At 39.9% G+C, this 20,572-nt stretch overlaps 1 protein-coding gene across 1 annotated transcript in view; it reads right to left on the bottom strand.

The window, feature by feature from the left end:
- The window catches only part of dph6 (diphthamine biosynthesis 6), a 93,614-nt gene that overhangs the window by 28,127 nt on the left and 44,915 nt on the right, over nucleotides 1-20,572 (bottom strand). The window contains exons 9-12 of the mRNA XM_047346241.1: nucleotides 19,803-19,953; nucleotides 19,335-19,460; nucleotides 16,587-16,716; nucleotides 16,320-16,494 (exon numbers count right to left, since the gene is read on the bottom strand). Coding sequence (XP_047202197.1) covers nucleotides 16,320-16,494; nucleotides 16,587-16,716; nucleotides 19,335-19,460; nucleotides 19,803-19,953 — 582 coding nt within the window. The remainder of the gene's footprint in view (nucleotides 1-16,319; nucleotides 16,495-16,586; nucleotides 16,717-19,334; nucleotides 19,461-19,802; nucleotides 19,954-20,572) is intronic.

The following is a 20,572-nucleotide window of genomic DNA, read 5'->3' as shown; positions in this document are numbered from 1 at the left end:
TGTAATGAAATTGGCTTTTGCAATGCAGCGCAGTGCCACAACAGAGTCAAGGCTGCGAAAGAGGAGTGATGGAGGGGCATGCTTTTTCATCGGGTTAGGCAAAATGCCCCGCTGCCTTCAACTGTCCTGTCCGCACATTTTTTGACAAATTGGTTGTGAGGCTTTTACGACTGATGCACATATCGCAAAAATCAGTTCTGCCAAGCTTCCTCTATGACCTGCCCGTGGGACATGACAAGCCCCCTCCACGCATCGCTCTATCAAGCTGAATCTTTCCAGGACAATGCAAATTATGACAAATTCCATCATCCTGCATTATGCGCTTTCCCCCGCTAATCTCCCTAATTCGAGAGAATCGGGGAGGGTCTCTTGCTGTTTAAGCTGAGGGGCATGTTGTCTGACTGAATGATGCTGAAACTGCAACCCTCATCCCCCGTTCTGTCTCTCTTCCCAGCTGTGACCATCTCATCTCTTTTCTTTTCTGATTTTTTTTTTTTCCTTTTTTGTGAAGCTCCATCTCTTTTCCTGGCAGGTAGGAAAAAAAAGTAAATCTGACCTGGACACAAACAAGTAATCTCAATTGAAATCAGAGAAGTAAAATCAAAACAGTGTAATTGAAGGAGGTTCAGAAGCTAAATGACCTCATGTGTCTGTGAGGGACAACATGAGATTCTGGAAAATGTATAACATGAACATTTGGAGCTAATGAGAAATATTTAGCTAATTCTCTAATAAACTAATTTGTCTGAAAGAAAATAAGACATAGTCAAACACAAACACACACCCTCTAACCTCTGTCTCACTGCATCCCTTCCTCACACAATTTTAGTGGACATAATATGTAGCCCAGCACCAAAAAAAAAAAACATAGCCTCAAAACCTAAACAATAATGCGAAGAATGACAACAATTTAATAATAAATACAATGTAGGTAAGGTAAGGACGTGCATTTCTTTTTCTGATCAACAGATGGCAGTATGGCTGCATTAAAAAGGTGCACAGAACACCAGCAGCACTAAACCACACCACAAACGTAGGAGAGGCTAACCAGAGAGCATCAGCAGTCCCCTTGGATTTACTTGTTTTGTTTGTTTTTTGGGGGGAAAATCCTAAACAAGATCAATCTACAAATTCCTAAAAAAAAATGCAAGAATAGAACCATAAAAAATAAAATAAAAAGACCAATAATGACTGTGATTCTGTTATAATATATACACAGTATATATATTTATTTTATCTTTATGTATATTTTTAATACCTGCAGGAAAAACAGCAGTGGTAAAAAAAAGAGTAAATAACATTTTCCTTGCAAAAAATAGTTGAGAACGATAAGCTTCAAAAGAAAATGTATACATTTAATTTGTATATTTTTCCTGAAATACATAATTTATAACATAATAATATATATAACAAAATAATATTCTCACCACAGCAAAGTGATATAGTGTTCCTAAAATGCACAAAATCCCATATAAAAAATACAGCAAATATTAACATTTGCTGCATCAAAATCAGCTCAATAAATTTTGACATGTAGTAAATATTGTCTAGTCCATATCAGGAGAATGAACCCATACCCTTAACGTCTCTACTTCATAACATTGCACAAATTCACAGGGCTACAATAAACTTCCTGTTTATTACAAATGTATGGCATGAATGATAAATTAATATCAAAAGTGTATGCGCTGGCATTTCAGGAGAAAAGAAAAAGCAGTAGATCATTCATCTGCAGCCATTTTCTTTTTACAGCAGCAAGGCATGCTTTGATGACAACAGCATTTGAAAAAAGAATACCTTGAGTTAAAATTTAATACTCTGGAGAACCGTTTCACTTGAAATTCATTGTGAAGTGAGAGGCTCAATGAAACATCAACACTTATGTTCTCCTGAGTCATTTGTTGTAGAGACAAAAAATATCTTAATTTATGAAGGATGCTACTCGATTTTGACATTTTTTAGTAGGAATATGTTGGAGGCAGTCGTTGATAGACGGTTGAAATTTATCAAGTCATGGAATTTTGCAGCAGCTCTGACATAATTACAAGAGTTATCCATGAAAGCACTTGTGGCTATACAAGAGACACTGAATTTCCCTCAGCAGAAGAGATTTTTGCATTAAAGTAAAAATTATTTGCAGAGTTATAAACCTAGTTTTTCTTAGCAACATGGGTCACTTTTTATTTTTGATTCAGGATTTACAGTATGCTAATACAATCTTAAATAAACCTTAGGATGTCGTTAATTTTAGTTCAAACTCTAGGTTTTTCTACACAACAAAAATAAAAATTTACATTTTCTAGTGCTGCCTCTGATCAGAGTATGTATGTCTGCAACATTCTTTGTGTAGGAGTTGTTCCTGTATTATTTTGTTTATATGTGGCAAACAAGCAGAAAGCTCTTGCAGATCCTCTTTATTTGTTTGCTACTGTGTGTGTGTGTGTGAGTGTGTGTGTGTGTAGGCAGTCCCTGTCAGCTATACCCTCTCGTCACTGCAGGGGGAAGAAACACACCCAGGCAGCTCTGAATATAGTGGCTAGTTACCATAGTAATGGGATGGTCATACATCTCTCCGTTCTCAGACATCGATGGGAGTGGACAGGACACGCTGCTATGCTTTTTATCTATGCATCTGGTGTTCAGTTATTTCATTTTACAAATAAAAAAATCAAAAACAAAATGCCAATCCCACAGCTCCTTTTACTGGATCGGAATCGCAGGATTGAAATGGGAAGTAAATAGTTGGGTACGGGGTAATAATTCACAAACGGGACGACAAATAATTGATGTGTTTTGACTGGGTGTTTGCAATTGCGATTGTAATAGCGCAAGTGTCATGGCAGATGTCTGCAGTGTTGGGATCTTTACATGATGCTTTTCAGATGCCTTCTTGATGTCTCTGAACCATTGGCCGCCTCCCCACTGCTCATCAGCAGTGACAAAGTGAGATGCAAACAAGGATTTTCTAAAACACACACTCTCACACACACCAATGCAACATGCGCTTGCCTCAGACTAAAAAGCAGTGCCGATCATTTATCAAATGTAATTATATTCAAACACTATAACTGATTGCAATAATCAAAATATAATTGAATGTTTTAGTACAATCTCTTCATGAATGAAGACAATAACACAATCTTTTTATTTATGAGAATCTGCTTATTTATGAGAAGGAGGTTCAAAAAGTATGAAAACCTTGAGTGAAAATACCACAATCTTTTCACAAAAACCTTAAACAAAAATGATTTAATAGCTTTTTTATATCAATGGCAAGCAATTATTATTTCCACTTCTGCAAAACAGCATGTTGAATATTGAAATTATAATGTTATCTCTAACAGTTATTTACTCATATCTTGATTTTGATACACAGACTTAAACAAAAAAGGAAAAATAAATACCAGTTTTTAAGTGCTTATTGCACAGAATATAACATTTGTAGCTGTTCTCCTCTTAATAGAGTAATATAACCTGTCAGCTGATAAGTAATTCATTAATCTGCCCTAGTAGAGCATACAATCAGCTGAAAAGGCATGCTGTTTGCAGCTGGACAACTGTTTTAAAATAGCTGCCCTAATACAACTGATGGGTGGTGCTTATTTGTTTTCGACGCCATGACTGCCGATGTTTATTTGCAACTAGAAACATTTCCAAAAAAGAAGAATTTGCTTTACTTGTAAGCAAGACTAATGTCCCTTAATTCAACCAGATGACTGGCAGTCCCCAGCAACAGGTAGGGGGTAGAAATATTCTCAAACAGCCAATTATGGCCTTTCCTGTAAACAAGGGGAAAAGGCTTATTTTTTGCTGGCGGACTTGCAGTCCACAGCAATAGATGGGGGCGGGGCAGCACTGCATTACTCTATGCTCCGTTCTAATCATGCAACGCTTCGTTCTACTGTGGTTAGGGGAAACACACAATGGCACACTAAAGATAAGCAAGTACTCAAATAATTGTATGACTGAATCCAAGGTACATACTTCCTTACGATATTACAACTTCTACTAAGTACTATCTTATCTACTGTTTGGAAAAACAGGGAAATTACACTTTTAAATTCTATATTTGTTCTAAAGGAGGGTTGAATTGTCCTCTACTTGCCCCAAATTAAGCATGTTAAAACATTGTCATTTTGTCATTAATCATAACTAGAAAGAACCCTTTGCCTTCAAAAAAATCTTGCCACCATATTGAAAATGGTATTGAGTATCGAGTATGTTTCTTAGTATTGTTATCAACTTTGAAATTTCAGTATTGCTACAATCTTTATTTATGTGCAAAAGAGAAAGAGGCACGATAGCTATCCTATCCCAAATTCCTATGGCTTGTTGACATGAAGCAAGGCAGTCAGGCACCAATAATACATGAAGAGCTGTTCAAAGACAATTAGGATCAGTTGTGAGGGCCGGGTCCATTAATGAGCTGGAGTGTGGCAGGGGCCGAGGCGAAGGCACAGCACAGGCGAACACTGCCGCCTGAGAGCCAATGCGCTCTGACAGATCCAGTCCTTCCCCTGTTCTCGCCCGGTACAAGCTGATACCAGCCTGTGCCCATGATGGAACAACAAAAAAAAAAAAGGGAGGCAATGTTTTCTGAAAATGATGACTGCCAAGCCAGGTCCGCCTTCACGCAGTCACAGCGGGTAAGGAAGGGGAAAACAAGAGGGGTCTGAGAGGATATTGGTTGGAGGCAAAATAATTTCCCTTACTGCTGTCTACCAATTGGCATAAAACTGCCCCCTCATCAGATAAATAAGGTGGTGTGATATGACCTCTTTCATATGTATATGCGATAAGAGAAGCAGAAGATAAGATGACCCAGAAATATTTATATATAAATCTATATAAACAATGCAATGTGCCTGCTATGACTGCATGGATTTTGTTGGGGCGTAACGATATCTCGTGATATTAAAACGTCACGATAATTCTCGTTGGTCTGTCTCACTAAGCACCATCCTGTTGATGCCAGCATGTGACTTCTGGCAAAATAAGTGTAAGCTAATAGTATTATTATAAGCCATGGATGTAAAGGTGAGGGGTTTAAGGCTAACATTTAGTTGCATCAGAATTAAAGAAGCCTCGACAACTTTTAAAACTATTTATCTTGCAGAATCTTTGGTACCCAGTTATAAAAGAAACAGTGACAGAGTAATAAAGATGACACAAATGCTAGTGGCTAGCATCCCCAAAGTTAGCATCTTCTTTGAACTTCCTAACAGCACTAACCTAAAGGGCTGTTTCACAGTTTTTTTAACGAGTCTGGACTGCATTTGATCTTTTGTTCAAAATCTGAAAAACTTGAGGGGAAAACACACAATTGGCACCTTTAAAGAACATCAAATGCATCTTGCTGAAGTGTGCAGAGACTGAATTCTTGCTCCTGAGTAGAACAGATTGTTGGATGCAGCACCATGGTGCATCGGCCGCCAAGCAGCGGCTAGCAGTGTGGGTTGTTTAAAAGAAATTAATGTTTTTGATGTGCGTTGCCCTTTAAACTGATCCTATCTGAACTGGATAATTCTCCAAAAACCAGATATTGTTGAAAGACCAAGCTTCAGATGTCTGAAATCACACAAAGCGAGCATTTTCAATTATTATTATTTTTGCATCAGGCACACCATTTTAAAAAGCTAAGACAATTTAGCTTGTCACATACGTCTTATCCCAAAGACCATAGGTGTGTGTCTCTGAAACATTTTGCCAGAAGCCTTGCAGCAAAGTCACGTCTCTATGCTCGGGTCTAACTAGGTTTGATCAGTCTGCTTCCTATTTGTCTAATTCAAGCAAAGACAGTTGACCCTGATGTTTGGGAACAAACTTGCAGAGATACTACGAAGGAGATGAGCAGCGAAAGAAACTGATTCAATGCTCGCTGTGGAAAAGCTTTGAGGTGAAGCATGACTGTCAGTCAGTTTTTCTCCTGGCTCTCCTCAGACAGAGCTGCACACAATTCAGGCATCGGGGAATCAAAGAACGAGCATTTTCTGCTTATGTTTCCAGTGAAAAGAAAAGGGTAAACAAAAAATTGGGTTACTTCCTTTGCTGCAAATTGGAACGAGTGACTACAGGTCCTTCTCAAAATATTAGCATATTGTGATAAAGTTCATTATTTTCCATAATGTCATGATGAAAATTTAACATTCATATATTTTAGATTCATTGCACACTAACTGAAATATTTCAGGTCTTTTATTGTCTTAATATGGATGATTTTGGCATACAGCTCATGAAAACCCAAAATTCCTATCTCACAAAATTAGCATATTTCATCCGACCAATAAAAGAAAAGTGTTTTTAATACAAAAAACGTCAACCTTCAAATAATCATGTACACTTATGCACTCAATACTTGGTCGGGAATCCTTTTGCAGAAATGACTGCTTCAATGTGGCGTGGCAAGGAGGCAATCAGCCTGTGGCACTGCTGAGGTCTTATGGAGGCCCAGGATGCTTCGATAGTGGCCTTTAGCTCATCCAGAGTGTTGGGTCTTGAGTCTCTCAACGTTCTCTTCACAATATCCCACAGATTCTCTATGGGGTTCAGGTCAGGAGAGTTGGCAGGCCAATTGAGCACAGTGATACCATGGTCAGTAAACCATTTACCAGTGGTTTTGGCACTGTGAGCAGGTACCAGGTCGTGCTGAAAAATGAAATCTTCATCTCCATAAAGCTTTTCAGCAGATGGAAGCATGAAGTGCTCCAAAATCTCCTGATAGCTAGCTGCATTGACCCTGCCCTTGATAAAACACAGTGGACCAACACCAGCAGCTGACACGGCACCCCAGACCATCACTGACTGTGGGTACTTGACACTGGACTTCTGGCATTTTGGCATTTCCTTCTCCCCAGTCTTCCTCCAGACTCTGGCACCTTGATTTCTGAATGGCATACAGAATTTGCTTTCATTCGAAAAAAGTACTTTGGACCACTGAGCAACAGTCCAGTGCTGCTTCTCTGTAGCCCAGGTCAGGCGCTTCTGCCGCTGTTTCTGGTTCAAAAGTGGCTTGACCTGGGGAATGCGGCACCTGTAGCCCATTTCCTGCACACGCCTGTGCACGGTGGCTCTGGATGTTTCTACTCCAGACTCAGTCCACTGCTTCCGCAGGTCCCCCAAGGTCTGGAATCGGCCCTTCTCCACAATCTTCCTCAGGGTCCGGTCACCTCTTCTCGTTGTGCAGCATTTTCTGCCACACTTTTTCCTTCCCACAGACTTCCCACTGAGGTGCCTTGATACAGCACTCTGGGAACAGCCTATTCGTTCAGAAATTTCTTTCTGTGTCTTACCCTCTTGCTTGAGGGTGTCAATAGTGGCCTTCTGGACAGCAGTCAGGTCGGCAGTCTTACCCATGATTGGGGTTTTGAGTGATGAACCAGGTTGGGAGTTTTAAAGGCCTCAGGAATCTTTTGCAGGTGTTTAGAGTTAACTCGTTGATTCAGATGATTAGGTTCATAGCTCGTTTAGAGACCCTTTTAATGATATGCTAATTTTGTGAGATAGGAATTTTGGGTTTTCATGAGCTGTATGCCAAAATCATCCGTATTAAGACAATAAAATACCTGAAATATTTCAGTTAGTGTGCAATGAATCTAAAATAAATGAATGTTAAATTTTCATCATGACATTATGGAAAATAATGAACTTTATCACAATATGCTAATATTTTGAGAAGGACCTGTACATGTGCTGAAGAACACCGCAGCTTTGAGTAGCCTTCAATCTCGCGGCTTCTCAAACTGCTGAGCCTTCAAGACCTCATTTTTCATCAGCTCAATTACTTGACAACTCTTCTCCTCGGCCCAACCCTTCCTCCTCTGCCTTATCTCCCCTCCTCCTAGGTTGGAAGTGATCATTTGTTCTTTTATTAAACCTGATAACATCCCCTTGCATTGTTTGAGCGTGCTTGCTGGAGAGCCGCCCCTACTGTTTTTAGCCTGCAGCATTTCGTATTATTGGTGCATTATTTCACGCATGCCCTCCTGTTTTATCAGGCGTTTTTGAAGTAATGTTAATAGACTAGAAAATTGAGACATTTATGAAGTATGGGCCATGTTTATGAAAAAATCCATAAAAGAGATAAAAGCACGGTTTTAATAGATTGTGGCAAACAGGGGAGAGGCATCAGATGCTGACAGACACCTCCTCTGAGATGCCGTGTACTTTATGGGATTCATTTTGTTGTATTAGAAATGAAGTTAAATGTCCTAATTAATCTGTTCGTGCTGCCTGAATAGCTCCCTGAACGCAGATGCATGCGCACACAGTTTTTTAGCTAATTACTCTTCTGTGATAATTAAGGTAGATGTGGGTTGAGGAAGTTTGGGGAGATGGGGTGGGGTAGGTGGGTGGGTGAGTGTTGCTTTATTTTGCAAGCTGGCTCTTTTTCAGCAGAACATTCACACATCAAACTAAAGCAATAACTTTTAATTCTGCTATTCATCATTGTTTTTTTTTAGCTTACATTTGTATTCGAAAATGCTCAACTATATTAGTGCAAATGGTCACACGTACTGCCTTTAACTCAGTTATTTTGGCTTGTAGATTTGGTCCCTTTAGTGAAATCATAGACACAGACAGCCTTATAAAATGGCTGAGAATGTATTCATACTGCTGTAGAATAATCTCACACCAAACATTTTAAAGAATGCCATTTAAGGACATTTATTTAGTGGGGAAAAAAATCTTATGATAAGAAATCCCTGTTTTTAACAAAATCTACAGTATGTGGGCTCAATTAATGGCACTCGTGTTGTTAATACTTTGTACACCCCCCTTTTTCCCAAGGGAACAGCACTTACAGTATCTCACAAAAGTGAGTACACCCATCACTTTCTTGCAAATATTTTATTACCAATTTTCATGGGAGAACACTAATAGTATGAAACTTTGATACAATACAAAGTAGTCAGTGTACAGTAAACAGTGTACATTTGCTGTCCCCTCAAAATAACACACAGCCATTAATGTTTAAACCGCTGGCAACAAAAGTGATTACACCCCTAAGTTAAAATGTGTGGTCACTATTATTTTCCAGCACTAGCTTAACTCTCTTGGGCATGGAGTTCACAAGAGCTTCAGAGGTTGCCACTGGAGTCCTCTTCCATTCCTCCATGATGACATCACGAAGCTGGTAGATGGTAGATAACTTCTTCAACTTCCATTTCAGGATGCCCCACAGATGCTCAAAGGGGTTTAGTAAACGCCATGCCCAAGAGAGTTAAGGCAGTGCTGGCAAATAATGGTGGCCACACAAGATGATGCTCAATTTCGATTTTCTGTGTGTAGTCATTCAAACTACTAATTAAATGCAACTGTCATTAGACTTCAGTCTGAACGGTTCATGACCTCAAAGCGACCCGCATGCACAGAAGGAGAATGTAGACATCACACAACAGCACACCGTTTACGGAAGTAATAATGGATGTCGTTGTTATTAAGTTTTTGACTAATGGGAGCCAACAATATTATGATCAAATTAAAACAAGACAAAGAAAGGTAAAAAAAAAAAAAAAGACAGCACAACTATTAAGAGTTGACCTTTGTGGAGTAGTGACTGCTACTTTTGTAAAGAAGTCTGTGTGGATGAGCAGTCGGAACCAGGACAATAATGTAAAAGTCAGATGAAATGTGACATGACCATTCAGACTGTGGACACTTTGAAAAGGATTGGATACATAACCGATTTAATACCACAAATGAAAGTGGCACAATTCTGATTTTTTTTTTTAGGTAAAAAGATCGGAATTAGGCCATTCTGACTGCCATGAAAAAGTTGGACATGGATCTCATATTGGCAAAAAGTCGGATTTTGGCCACAAATGCTACAGTGTGACCATAGTCTAACAGTGACCTTTAGAGATATTGTTTACCCCAGTTTCTCACTATGTATGGTGGCACTACTGATGTGGGTCTTCATTCAGTCTTGTGGCTAGGGGCTAAAAGAAAAAGGCCTCTGTGTCATGTCCTACTTATACTCCAAGGACACTGGAAGGTGTGGATTACAAGTTCTTATAAACTTTGATCAACCTAAAATATGCTTTAGTTACTCGTAGTCTTCCGGTTTATCTGAGACCGGGTCGTGGGGGCAGCAGACTCAGTAGAGACACCCAGACGTCCCTCTCCCCAGACACCTCCTCCAGCTCCTCTGGCAGGAGCCCAAGGTGTTCCCAGGCCAGCCAAGAGACATGATCCCACCAGCATGTCCTGGGCCGCACCCTGGGTTTCCTACCGGTGGGACGTGCCTGGAACACCTCCTGAGGGAGGCGTCCATGAGGCATCCGGTATAGATGCCCGAGCCGCCTCAACTGGCTCCTCTCGATGTGGAGTTGCAGCCGCTCTACTCCGAACTCCTCCGGGATGGCTGAGCTCTTCACCCTATTTCTAGACTGACCAGTAAATTGAGAGTTTAATTTTTCGGCTCAGCTACTTCTTTACCACAACGGACCAGCACAGCGTCCCCATTACTGCGGCAGCTGCACCGATCCATCTGTCAATCTCCCGCTCCATTCCCCCCTAACTCGTGAACAAGACCCCGAGATACTTCACTTGAGGCGGGATCTCCCCTCCAACCTGAAGAGGGCAAGCCACCCTTTTCTGGTTGAGAACCATGGCCTTGGAGAAGTTGATCTTCATCCCTGCCGCTTCACACTGGGGCGGTTCGCAGCCGCCCCAGTGTGAAGCAGCGGGGATGAAGATCAAACTAAAATTTGTGTGAAGTGAATTTACCCACTTAGACAATAAAGGAGCTTTCCAATACACTCAGTGTTACATTTTTTCATATTTTCCTGTGTGGGATTAAACTACTGCAACTAAAACTGAATTTATTTCAAGAAATTTTAGACCTCTTTACCAGGGATGCTTACTAATTAGTCCCTGTCTTTATATAAATAAAACTTAGGTTTCAAGCAGGATGGAAATCTCAACACATCATTTTCTTTCAAACATGCTCTCCTCTCCGGTATGGGTGGCCCACCATCATACAGCTTGAACTCTCAACGTCCACTCCAAAAGAGCCAAACAAAGCACAATTAATTTGTTTTCAGATATTTAGATTTCTGTAAGAAGACTATTCAAATTCCACCAAATACACCCCTCCCTTTGACGTTAATAGGCGGCGTCAGATCCACATCCCTGCTGATGCCTCGCAGTCCATTTTGACAATTTGCAAATCCTATCGCCGGCTCAAACAAGACAGTGTCCCATAATACTGACTGTCACTCAGAATTAGGAGACCACAGCAAAAGCGTTGGTAGGCACTACAGCAACCTGTGGTTGGTACCGTCAGCTCTCTAAACACACCCCGTAGAATGTGATCAGTGAGTATAATTTTCTGGCACCAGGGGTGAGCCACTTGCCTTAACAGGAAAGAGGAGATGTTTAACAACCATTCAGCTGATAGTCCTTCTATTCAGACCTGGGCTATTGTGTTCGCCTGCATAAATGTGCTTCCAAAGGGAATGCGACTAAATGGGCAGAATGAATTTAAATAAACATAGGAGAAAATGTGCAGTTTGAGACCCTTGTTGCAAACTCTGGCTTCAGTAGATTATGAATTAATCGAATTAATTTACCTACTTATAGGAGTAATATTTTTTACTACTCTAGATGTGATATATATATTTTTTTGCTAAAAAAGGAGTAAAGCTCCCTTCAGTCAGTCATTTAATGCCGAATTATACTTTCCTTTTAAAGCATAAAAAAAAGGAAAAAAAAGGACTTTTGAGGATTTGTTTGTTTGCCATCTACATGTAACCCAGTTTAAGAACTAAAGGTCCAGTTTCAAACCCAGATCTAAAAGGGTCTACAGGCCAAAAAGGCAGTGAAGCACCCCTTCCTTAATGAGTGTACATTTATCCGTCAGTGACTCAAGCATCAAAACGTTCAATGAGTTATGCCCCTTTTCCACTGGCTCAATTTGGCCCTACTTGACTCCACTCGGCTCGTTTTGTGAGCGTTTCCATTACAGTTTTTTCCATACCGGTACCTACTTTTTTGGTCCCTGCTCTTGAGCAGGTACGACCGGGGCTGAGTAGGGACTACATGTGACGTGACAGCTTTTTTACTGATTGGCCGTGGGAGGAGGAGAAATGAGAAGGTCTTCGTTGAGACAGTGCAGGGAAAAGTTAATACAACTCAAGAGCAACTACAATAATATTAAGGACCACAGTGGCCGGAGCAGGTAAAACATGTAATTTTACCATTTACAGATCATAAACCATGCCTGAAGGCTGAAAGAAAAGAAAAAGGACAAATCACCTTTCTGAATTACATGCAGGCAGAGCACTGTATGTATTAACATCCTAAACCAGCTGATCACACATAAAATCAGCTGTTCAGAGGAACAAACATTTCCCCCAAAACACACAAAACAAAACCACCATGAAACAACGTGTTTGGTTCAGACATTTATTTACGGTCCTTTAGCAAACCAGCGTGTGCAGGAGGGAGCAGGCAGACAGTAGCTGTATAAATAAGACATTCTTGCATATACATTAATACAAACGATAGTATTTCGTTTAATTATGTTTTTTTTTTTTATCATTTTATGCAGATTACTTTAATGTGACAATGTAACACAGTAATGTTAATAGCAGCACAGCGCTCTACACTCATGGCTTCAGTCGCCATAGCTTCAGCTGTTGGGGGGTCAGTGGAAACACAACAGTTACCGTACCGAGTAGAGCGAAACCGAGTGGTGCATAGGCGCGCCGGCTAAAACAAGCCAGTGGAAACGGGGCATTAGACAAAGATGTAAAGTGTGGTGTGATAAACCAAATATAAAAATGTCAACAAGATGTAATTTTTAAGATTTCATCTTTTAGATTAGGGAATAATTATTAAAGGCTTGAGACTCACACATTTTTCCTTGGTCAATTTTATTTTTTTCCTTCTCATCCAGACTTGGAAAATGATCAAACCAAATTCCAGACTGCATGGGAAACTGCTGCTTTAAAACACCAGGCCAGTCAAAAACTGGCCTTCTATCTTTTTCCTATCAGTAAATGCACCACGCCTAAGGGCTAACAGGTCACTCTAACAACAAGAGGTTGGGCTGGAAGTTGTAACAGCAAGATTGAGATTTATCGTTGGTACACTACCATGGGTTTAAAATGAAGTGCTGAAAGTTTAAGAAGCTACAGTTATTCTCAAAATTATTCCAACTCCTGGCCGATTTAAATAGAAAATTATTTTCATTCAGCCAAGATGTCGAATTCTGATACTTACTAATAGATATTTCTCAAAAGATAAAAGAATGCAAGAGTAGTACAATTTTGATACAAATAAGGTCTGTGTTCTCAATATTTAATGGAAGAATCTTTATTGGTATTACAGAAATACCTGCTGCTTGTACTATGTTTCCACTGGTGTTTTAATGATTTACCTTTGGTGATGAGTTCCAAGTCTATAGGTTGGAAGGCCTCCTTGCTGTCAACCTAATCTTTAGCTCCCTCCACAGATTCGCTATCAGACTCAAGTCAGGACTCTAGTTGGGCCACGCCAAAACATATTACCACCAGTCAGAAGAAACACGGTAAAATTACGATTAATTTAAGCATAAATTTGCCAGTATTAATAATTTCGGTGCTCACCTTTGGGCATTTTATTGAACCTTTCTCTATCATAGAAAACATGTTGGACTTGGAAATGTTAGCATGCTTTTTTGAATCTCAGAGTTAAGGCAAGGAACTATATCTAGAAATAAAGACAAAGACTGTTGTTTACAATTAGCTATGCTAACCATGCTTATCGCTCAATTAAGTTATTAAACATCAACTATATTATCAGTTTGTTTTCTTTTCATTAATAACAGTAAACATAGCAAATAACTTTACTTAAAAAGCATGCCATAACGTGGGTTTTGTTGTAATGATAGAATTTGTTTAAAATTTAGCAACAAATGTAAATGTCTAAAAATAATTGTTTTGTTCTCAAAACTTTAATGACTAATACGTTTATTTTATTTTAAACAGCTACTTAGATTACGCAAAAATGTGCCTAAAACAAAACAGTTTGTCCCAAGCATTTCAGTAATTTTCACACTCCCAAATAACTTAATATAATTATTCTGCAATACATAAAAACATATCAGTCATGTAAAAAACAATGTGACAGAGAGAGAGAAAAAAAAATCATAAATTAAATTACAGTTTCATTTTTGTCGCTTGTGGCTCTAAAGTAAACTGATGGACAACTATATATCAGTGCACAATACACCGAGAGCCCCCCAGCTTTGACATTAAAAAGGTTAACTAATTCTCTAAATCAAGGCCGATCTGAATCTGAATCTGTCATCCTGCCAGACCAAGTCGACGTTGAGTCAGTTTGCCATTTCCGAGAGCTTACGCTGAGAGACATGACAAGCCAAGCAGACAGATGAATGGATGAAAGGATGGATGGATGGAGTTTGAAGGTCCAGCATTCATCACATGCCAATCCGATATGAACTTCCTCTATCCTTCTACGAGCAGCGGCCCTCGGTGGTTAGACTCTACAGGGCCATTTTCTGTCACTAGCCATGTGCTCGCTCTCAGATCATTAGAAGCAGAGGAAGGGAATGGTCCCAATATAGCAGGACAATAAACATTGTGCTTAAAGCCCTACTCAGCTGAATCAACTGGTTAGTCCCCCCAACTGATGAACAATAATGTAAACAATTACCCAGAACTGTTCAGTTAATGAATCTGAAATGTGTTCCTCTATTAAGGTTTCACTCATTACCTAAAAAGACATCATGTCCATGTCCATGGTTAAGATCACAAATTAATTAATAGGTGGACTGGAGACACTTCCTGTCAAATCTGGTGTCAGTCCACAGTTTTTCTGTCTCTGTGCCTCTCTGAGCATCAAGGAAAATTGTCATTAAGATGGAGACAATCAGCAGAGCTGTTATGAGCCAGTGGGGGTGAGTGATCTGCGTGCTTGCTCACAGCAAGGGGCTAATTGTATCAATATGTAAAACTCTCTACTGCACTGAAGAGTTGTTAATACATTTTTGATCAAATTAAGCCATTGTCGCATAGAGGGGGAGTAGACACAGAGAAACCGTGCAGGGGTTGTGTGAAGAGTCATGCACAGCTCTAAGTAAACAACCTCCTTTCATTATTTGCTCAAAGTGCAATGAATATGAATTCTAATTAAACGAATGAGGGATCAGAACTTTTTTATGGAGCAAAAGGGCTTGCAAGCAGCTGACTTCAATTTTATGTTTCAATGAGGCTTCATTGAAGATTTCAAACACTGGTAAAAGCAAACCAAACTCTGTAGGTTACATTTTAGGAATCCAAACTGAACTTCAGCAACACACCACTGAGATACGCCTATCAAGACCCGAGTGAATGGCTAATCCACACATGTTCTCACTCACAGATGGATTTGGCTGAAGGATCAAGGACGTGTGGAGGAGATGGACACTATCCTTGTTGACAGTACCTTGACAAGTGTAATCCTATATAATACACACTGGGTAAACACAACACCAACTCAACCGTGCAACCACAGCCCACGCTTCCTCTGCTTGGCCTTTGAATTCCACATTCTTTAAGGGGTTGAAACAATATGAGAGACAAAGACACGCTGCTTTACAAACAAGTGCAAAGGGTAGGTACGCATTAGCTATGTTAGAAAGGACACATAATTATGTGTAAAGACATAACTAGTCAAGAAAAAAGTCCATCATGTGGGGAGGTGTGTGACATAGAGCTGGAGCCCCATATAGGGAGGCTATCGGTCCTCGACACATCTATCTGGGTTTGACTGAGACCTTTGCTGCATATCTTTTTCCACTTCTCCCCCTGCTCATTACCTGTTTGGGGTCAATAAAGGCTACTAGTGCCAAAAAAAAAAAAAAAAATCATGGAGACTCACCCAGAAAATGGATAGTGACCAGTACTGTCTAATCTTCAGCTTGCCTGGCCCCGAGCGGTGTCAGTAAATAATACTTTTTGAATGCTGATAATTAGTTTTAAAGAGAAATACAAATCAACTTAAGTCAATGCAGTCAAGTATACTGCATGCAAGCTATGACACTATAGATTCTTTTTAAAAGCTGAGCATCATCTAGGACCCCAAGCGACTGTAATAATTTTTCATAAGAAATCTTAATCAAGCTATCTTGCAATAAAAATTATTTTGAATCTGCATTTTTTAGAGCTATGAAAAATGTTGTGCTCAACTGTATCAAAATTACAACTCAAACAAAAATACTTTATCCTACACTTTTCCTTTCTAGTCGTTTCCGAATGTATCCTGTGTCCTACCCAAATGTATCCTGTTGCTATTGCATCCATTTATTGTTGCCGTTGGTAACTAAACCTCACCTTATAGGCCTGGCTGTACGGCCCGATGTTAGCCGGGGCCCAGTGGGACAGGCCCTGCACATGCAGGGCTTCTTTGTGACGGAAACAGCCCTCCTCCAGGGGCTCAATCCAGTCATGGAGGAGACAGTCCATCTGCAGCAGCTGTCCAGCCGGCAGAGCTGCCTGGACACAAACCCTACATAACAACAAAAAAGAATACAAAAAAAAAAGAAAACTAAGAAAAGTTGGAGCAGTATAACAAAAAATACAAGAATGTGAACCTTTTACCTGGCTGGAGGGTTTGTGTCGAAATATGTTCTGTAAACTGCATTAAGAGAAACAAAATCTTTCATGTTTCGCACATAGAGATGAACCAAGATGATGTTCTTCATGTTCCAAGCCTTGTTTCTCAACTCATCTGGTAACAGGTAGAAGATTACAAACATTAAAACGGTATATTGTGAAATCAGAAAACTTTACCTAAACTTAACAAACTTAAGTCTCTAAACATCAGATAAGAATTGTAGAATCTTACTTGTATTTAGCTTTTTAACGCTTGGTTTCACAACCTATTACCTTGTAAAACGTCTAGTTTGGTCATTCCTCTTATTTGAACATAATTCTAAGTTGTACCAACTCACACTAAAACACTTGTATCTGGATTTAAGTATAAAGCAGTACAAGTGACCCCCTCCACTGAGAACAATCCTGTGCAATATGTCCGCATATTGGAGGTTTTGGATCCAAACACAAGCTCCATGGCTCAAAGCAAAGCTTCCCTCTCACCCAACAATCATCTGAAAGAGCTTCAAGTTTGTTTTCCCTTTGCCAACACTACTGTCTCACACTCCATCCATAAAGGTTGTTCATTAAATATTAACTTGTTAAATATTGTCTCTGCCCTGTGAAGGCTGTTCAGCCAAGCACCGCCATAAACATTAAATATGCTTTTCATCTTTCGCTCTTCTATCTCCATCAAAAAAAGAAAGAGAAAAAAGATATACAGTGGGAAAACATTGTGCACTTTAAAACTTCTGCATGGCAAAAATGATAAACCCACTCCACATGTTTGCATTGTGTATGCTAGAGTGTGCTGGAAAACAGCTGGTTCTGTGTTTGTTTAAAATGCTTGTCCTTGTATAGTGGCCAGCTACATATCCCATTCATCTGACTGACAGAATCTGTGACACACTGGGTCTGCCTGTGGAGTTAAAGTTCTCAAGTTCTGCTATTTATCTTATTGTGTGTCCAGCTAACACAGCACAAATAGAGAAAGATACTGATGCTTACATCACACCAGAACAAAACAATTCAGAGCCACGTCCTTTTTTTTAAATGTCAAAAACATAACTGAGTCCTTTAACAAAATATTGGTTTGGAATTTTTTGTGATAGACCAACACAAATCAGTCCATAATTGGAGGGCAGAAATAAAAGTCAAGATGGTTTTAAGATTTTGTTTCACAAATAAAACTCAGCCTGCCAGAGTGAATGCTTTGTAGAACGCCTTCTTACTGAAATTACACTCGCACTTTTGATTTAGGGATGCACCGATATCAAAATTCAAGGCCAATATCAAAATCCGATATTATTATTGCCGTTATGGCCGATAACCAATGTTTACCGATATTATATATCATATATATCTAACTACCCTTTCAACATCATGAAAAAATGATCACACTGCTGACATTGCTTCTCTGCTTCAATTAAACACCCTACTGTCCTGCACTGCATCACTGTCACTGTCACATGGCCAAATAAATACCACATGGCCAACCCCTTCTCCTCCAGAAACACATACACAAACAGCAACAACATGGTAATAAATATTGGTAATTAATATCGGCCTAGTTTTGCTTATCGGACGTGATATCGATGTCAATGCCGATATATCGTGAACCTCAATTTTCAACTCATGCCACAGATTCTCAATTGGATAAAGGCACAGAGCTTTGACTGGGACATGTTAACAAATGATTACGCTTTAACCTAAGGAATTTAAATACAGCTCTGGCAGTAGGTTTAGGGCCACTGTCCTCTAACGGGTTTCCTTTCAGGATTTCCCTGCATTTAGCTCCATCCATCTTCAACTCTGACCAGCTTCCCTGTCCCTGCTGAAGAAAAGCATTTCCATTGCATCATGGTGAGTGGTGGATTTATACTAATGTGCAGTGTTTGTTTACTCCACACACATAGTGCTTCGCACGTAGGCAACACAGTTTAATTTAGGTTTCATCTGACCGGATGGGCATTCTTCTACAATACATGGCTTGTTGCAAACTGCAAATTGGACTTTCTTTGACTTTCTTTCAACAGTGGGTTTCTTCTTGCCACACTTCAATAAATGCCAGATTTGTGGAGTGTGCAACTAATAGTTTACCTTTCAATAGATTCTTCCACCTGAGCTAAGGATCTCTGCCGCTCCTCCAGAGTTACCATAGACCATCTAACTGCTTCTTTAAATAATGCTCACCTTGCACGGCCTGTCAGTTACGATGGATAGCAATGTTTTGGTCAGTTAGCTGTTCTGCTTCAATTTTCAGATGATTGACTGGAGCTCTGTGAGATGATTATATTATTTTATAACCCAACTCTGCTTTAAACTTCCACAACCTCCTCCCTGACCCATCTGGTCTACCCTATGGTCATCATGGTTCTATTTGTTCACTGATGTTTTGTTCATTGATGTTTTCTAACAAACCTCTGAGGCCTTTAGATTAGCTGTCTTTATCCTGAGGGTAAAATAAACATAGGTGGACTATTTATTAAATGGGGGCTTTTGAAGGCAAATTGTTGAACTGGATTTTATTTAGGGGTAACAGACCAAAGGTGGCTTGATAAATATCTATCAACACAATTTGTAAAAAAAAAAAAAACCAGAATCCCATGTGCCATCATTCTCCATCCCCTTCTACCACATAAAACCCCAATAAAATGAGCTGCTTGGTTGTCACGCTGCACAAGTGTGGGAAAGTTCAACGAGTGTGAATGAATTTCCTTCTTGTTCAGGCATTGTTGTTGATATTCTCCTTACCTTGAAGCATAGTAAAAGCTGCCAGTGTCTGGCCCTCAATCCCAAGATCTTGGCTCTTAAGTCCATTAATGCCTGAGATCCATTGATAGCCTCTCGAACATCTTTTTGAGCAGGATGGAGGCTTGTCTGTGGGAAGCGATAGCAGGGAAGTTAGGATTCCCACCATTAAATAAGTTAATCATAATGTTTAAAATATTTTTAAATGTTTGTTTCTTCATGAACAAGCCATATATATGCACTGCAGGTCAGATAAGAAATTAATTCAGACACTGTCACACATAAACTACTTGAATGACAACTCTTGTCAAACCTTTGTGCAAAAGCTCCAGCATTATGATGCTAGCCACATATGACACAGATCCAGAGCAGCACACACCACACAAAGATATCATCTGACACACCCAGACATAAATACACACTCATGCATGCATGTCTGCATGCGCGCATCTCACAACAAATGAATCTCACCGTGGCCCCAGTGACAACTAAGGTCACAGTTTGATGTAAATTTGTGCTGGTTGTCTTCAGCTTGATCAGCATATTCCACCTCCTCAGTCATCTTGTCAATGGCGCTCTGGCAAGGACAACTACCATGGGGCAAAGCTCCCGCCATCGCATCCTGCAATAAAGCACCACAGGGGAATACATCAGGCCAAGTGCCCACCGAAGAGCGCAGAGCCGTTTGCAAAGGCAGACAAAACGCTGTATAATTAGCCAACCTTTCCACGTACGCCGCCGAGCAGGCTGCGTGTGCGTGTCAGTCTTACATGACAAGGACCCAAATACGCATAACTTCAAGGTGAATGAATATGAAACAACTTGCTAACATATTCGTGGTTCGGGCAAACAGGGAGTGGTGTTTTCTGATACTGTAGATCCAATCATAGCGGCTGTCAGTCAAGACTCAACACTAGATCATTGAGACATGTTTTAGATTCCACCATTTTTTTTGCATCTGTTTGCTTATACTTTGCCTCTGCTGCCTGCTACTTCTTTGAATAACAAATCATTACCATTCTCTAAGGCATACATATTACCTGCCAAATCCTGCAAGGGTGTCACACGTTTAAATACATATTTCATATTTCCTCAGTGCAACCCTCACGCCGCATGACACTCATTCACCCCCCTCCTTGTCTCCTGTCAGCCGCATTAGGCCATATGATAATCAAATTAATTATACTTCAGCCCCTCTCTCCTGGCCAGCATGAAAAATAGCTTGACTAGCATTAACTGAG

The sequence above is a fragment of the Girardinichthys multiradiatus genome, chromosome 19 (assembly GCF_021462225.1).
Source record: "Girardinichthys multiradiatus isolate DD_20200921_A chromosome 19, DD_fGirMul_XY1, whole genome shotgun sequence".
NCBI lineage: Eukaryota > Metazoa > Chordata > Actinopteri > Cyprinodontiformes > Goodeidae > Girardinichthys > Girardinichthys multiradiatus.
The sequence above is the reverse complement of the archived record's forward strand: the minus strand, read 5'-3'. Positions and strand labels throughout refer to the sequence as shown.